Here is a 3,516-nt window from a genome sequence, read left to right as displayed (position 1 = left end):
TTCTATCAGTCCCCGACCACAAATGACTTCTGCTCGTAGTACTTTTTCTCACTAGCTTCCTTCTTCGCGTTACGTTTCTATAGAAATACAAAACGAATTTGAGTGAGACATTGTTCAAGTGAATCAATTACTATAAGAACAAGAAGAGTAAGCAAAGAAAAGAAACTTGCCTGATATGCTTCATGGTTTGCTACAATCCTCCTGATTATAGTGGAAGTTGTGATATCAAGAGGGCTTTCTAGAATTTCGAATATGCCCATGCTTATTGGTACAGCATACGGATTATCTTCCTCCTGTCAAAATCATCAACCACATTCTCAGAAAACAAACGTCTTTGTATTTAACCTATTGTATATACATTAACTCGCATCCACATCTTGTTTTTACCTTTTGAAAATCATCGCTCTCGGCTACTGTCCCATGAACAACCAACGAAATGTCAAATGTCGTTATCTGCAATATCCAAATCATTGTCAACAACAGCGTTTCTTGAAAGCCATTTGGGTATTATTTGGAAAAGTGCATAGACAGCTTACCGTATCTCTAGACACTTCCCATGGAGCACCAATGATCACCTCATCTACATAGCGACATGCCAGAACACTTAAGCTCCTTTCATGGAGATTCATGATTGGGCGGTGCGTTCCTCTTTTAGCACTGCACAGCAACGTATACCAAGCACAATTTGGTCAGACGATGTTAAGCAGAGAAGCAATTATGCATATCAAAACTTCTCAAGTATTAAGGTAGATACCAGAAGGAGGGCAAGAACTATTCTTTTTCCCTAAAACTAACATCGTCAATTAAATTGATCAATCCCCATAACACTTGCCAGGACATGAAAACAGAACAAGATAACTTAATAACAACTGAGACAATCAATTANAGTACTTTTTCTCACTAGCTTCCTTCTTCGCGTTACGTTTCTATAGAAATACAAAACGAATTTGAGTGAGACATTGTTCAAGTGAATCAATTACTATAAGAACAAGAAGAGTAAGCAAAGAAAAGAAACTTGCCTGATATGCTTCATGGTTTGCTACAATCCTCCTGATTATAGTGGAAGTTGTGATATCAAGAGGGCTTTCTAGAATTTCGAATATGCCCATGCTTATTGGTACAGCATACGGATTATCTTCCTCCTGTCAAAATCATCAACCACATTCTCAGAAAACAAACGTCTTTGTATTTAACCTATTGTATATACATTAACTCGCATCCACATCTTGTTTTTACCTTTTGAAAATCATCGCTCTCGGCTACTGTCCCATGAACAACCAACGAAATGTCAAATGTCGTTATCTGCAATATCCAAATCATTGTCAACAACAGCGTTTCTTGAAAGCCATTTGGGTATTATTTGGAAAAGTGCATAGACAGCTTACCGTATCTCTAGACACTTCCCATGGAGCACCAATGATCACCTCATCTACATAGCGACATGCCAGAACACTTAAGCTCCTTTCATGGAGATTCATGATTGGGCGGTGCGTTCCTCTTTTAGCACTGCACAGCAACGTATACCAAGCACAATTTGGTCAGACGATGTTAAGCAGAGAAGCAATTATGCATATCAAAACTTCTCAAGTATTAAGGTAGATACCAGAAGGAGGGCAAGAACTATTCTTTTTCCCTAAAACTAACATCGTCAATTAAATTGATCAATCCCCATAACACTTGCCAGGACATGAAAACAGAACAAGATAACTTAATAACAACTGAGACAATCAATTAAGCAGACTGCCAAAATTGAGCTTATAAACCTGACAGTCTGGTCATTATGTATTCCAACAAGAAGGAAGTCTCCAAGCTCTCGAGCACGCCTGAGAATCTGAACAAATAGAGTAAATTAAGAACAGGAAATTAATATTGGCAGAATACAATTGGACGTATTAAAACTATAATCTAACTTAGGCTAGTGCATTGTTTCTTCATGAAGAAGATTTGGAGCTGTGACGACTATTGTGAAAATGGCTGTCCGTGATCAAAGCTTATAGTTCATAACCAGAAATAAAACTTCCAATCCTCATATATAAGCTTAACAGGATGTTGTATGCACCAAATTAACTTAATATACCTCAACATGGCCAGCATGGAATAGATCAAAAGCACCATCTATGTAAATTATGCGTGCATCAGGTCCTGGCCCCTGTCATCATAAGCACGAATATTTGAGATACAATATGAGAAGGAAAATGGAAAAAGAACTAAATGACAGAACTAAGGGAAGGGTGAATCTATCAAGGAAAACAAGCTTAAGATACATATAGCGGGTATGACTTGAAACAGGCCATAAAACGAGATGTAAAGCAATCTCTGTTGTCACTTAGCAAGAAAAATATAGATAAGCACATAAAAGTATCCAATGATTGGGTAAATACTCATAGAAAGTGTGAACCAGTTAACTTGATAATTAGTTCCTGGAGGTAAGAACCAAAAGTGAACTAGACAGTGTTCTCATGATGATGAGGAAAACTACTAAAGCAGCTGTTAGAGCCCGTTCTCTTTGATAGTCAAAACACCTAAAATAACAGTAAGCTCTGAGCCACTTGCATAGCTATTAAAAACCAAGGGTCACGTACTTGTTCAACCTACTAGATCATACACCAAACAGACGCTACAGCGTTATGTATACAAACCTTCAAAGGTCAACGTTATTTGCCTGAGTAAGATAACTGGTAGAAACACAAGTACTCAATACATAAAGCTTGAGGACAGGACACTCTTAAAACTTGCATACCTTGCCATTGGAGAACTGAACAATTCTTCGGGAAGTAGGAAGAAAGTGTGAGACACGAGTACCAGAAGAACCTCCATCCTCAAACTTGGGGCTATTATGGCCATGACTAAATTGCCTTTGCAGAGAAGAACGACTATGAGTGTCACTAACGGTTCTTTCTCTTACACAGAGAAGCATACGACCTGCACACACGGATTGCAAAATCTAAAATGTTAGAAACAAACATGATGTGATTTCAAGGATGAGCTAAAATTGACATCGGAAGGGATGATGAAGTAAGAGATTACCAACGATATCAGTGCTAGAAACTCCTTCAGTACGCTTAATCTGCTTGTAACGACCAGCCTTCTTAGCAAGTGCATAAGCATCAGATCCATCAGGAAGAACACAAGGATCATCACCATGGATGATGTAATCGATCTGATACTCATCGAACAATTTCTTCATAAATTCTTCCGTAATAGCGTAAGGAGCATCAGATATGACTTCATCCACCCACTTCACAGCCTTCACCATCGTCATTCTAAAACACATACGCGAAATCAAAATTAAACAAAAAAAAAAAAACGCAAATCCGAATTACAAGAAACAATTTGTGATTCACTCGAGACCTCTCGTGAAGAGGCGTGACAGGAGGTCCTTTGTTAGCAATGATTTCTTCGTCGGAAACAACTCCGACGACCAATTGGTCACCGAGAGCACGAGCTTGTCGAAGCGCGTTGCAGTGGCCGTAGTGCATCATGTCGAAGCAACCGTCCATGTAGACGCGAACAGGC

General features: G+C 38.8%; 1 protein-coding gene across 1 annotated transcript in view; it reads right to left on the bottom strand.

Annotated features, from left to right (window-relative positions):
• The window catches only part of LOC104782311 (ethanolamine-phosphate cytidylyltransferase-like), a 4,695-nt gene extending 1,185 nt beyond the window's left edge, over positions 1–3,510 (bottom strand). Inside the window, exons 1-9 of the mRNA XM_019244966.1 lie at positions 3,352–3,510; positions 3,028–3,263; positions 2,741–2,922; positions 2,078–2,149; positions 1,764–1,831; positions 1,386–1,506; positions 1,237–1,302; positions 1,020–1,142; positions 887–926 (exon numbers count right to left, since the gene is read on the bottom strand). Of these exons, the coding sequence (XP_019100511.1) occupies positions 887–926; positions 1,020–1,142; positions 1,237–1,302; positions 1,386–1,506; positions 1,764–1,831; positions 2,078–2,149; positions 2,741–2,922; positions 3,028–3,263; positions 3,352–3,500 (1,057 nt within the window). The 5' untranslated portion in view covers positions 3,501–3,510. The remainder of the gene's footprint in view (positions 1–886; positions 927–1,019; positions 1,143–1,236; positions 1,303–1,385; positions 1,507–1,763; positions 1,832–2,077; positions 2,150–2,740; positions 2,923–3,027; positions 3,264–3,351) is intronic.

This window comes from Camelina sativa, chromosome 4, assembly GCF_000633955.1.
Source record: "Camelina sativa cultivar DH55 chromosome 4, Cs, whole genome shotgun sequence".
NCBI lineage: Eukaryota > Viridiplantae > Streptophyta > Magnoliopsida > Brassicales > Brassicaceae > Camelina > Camelina sativa.
Note: the sequence above shows the minus strand (reverse complement) of the source record. Positions and strands in the feature narration are given on the sequence as shown.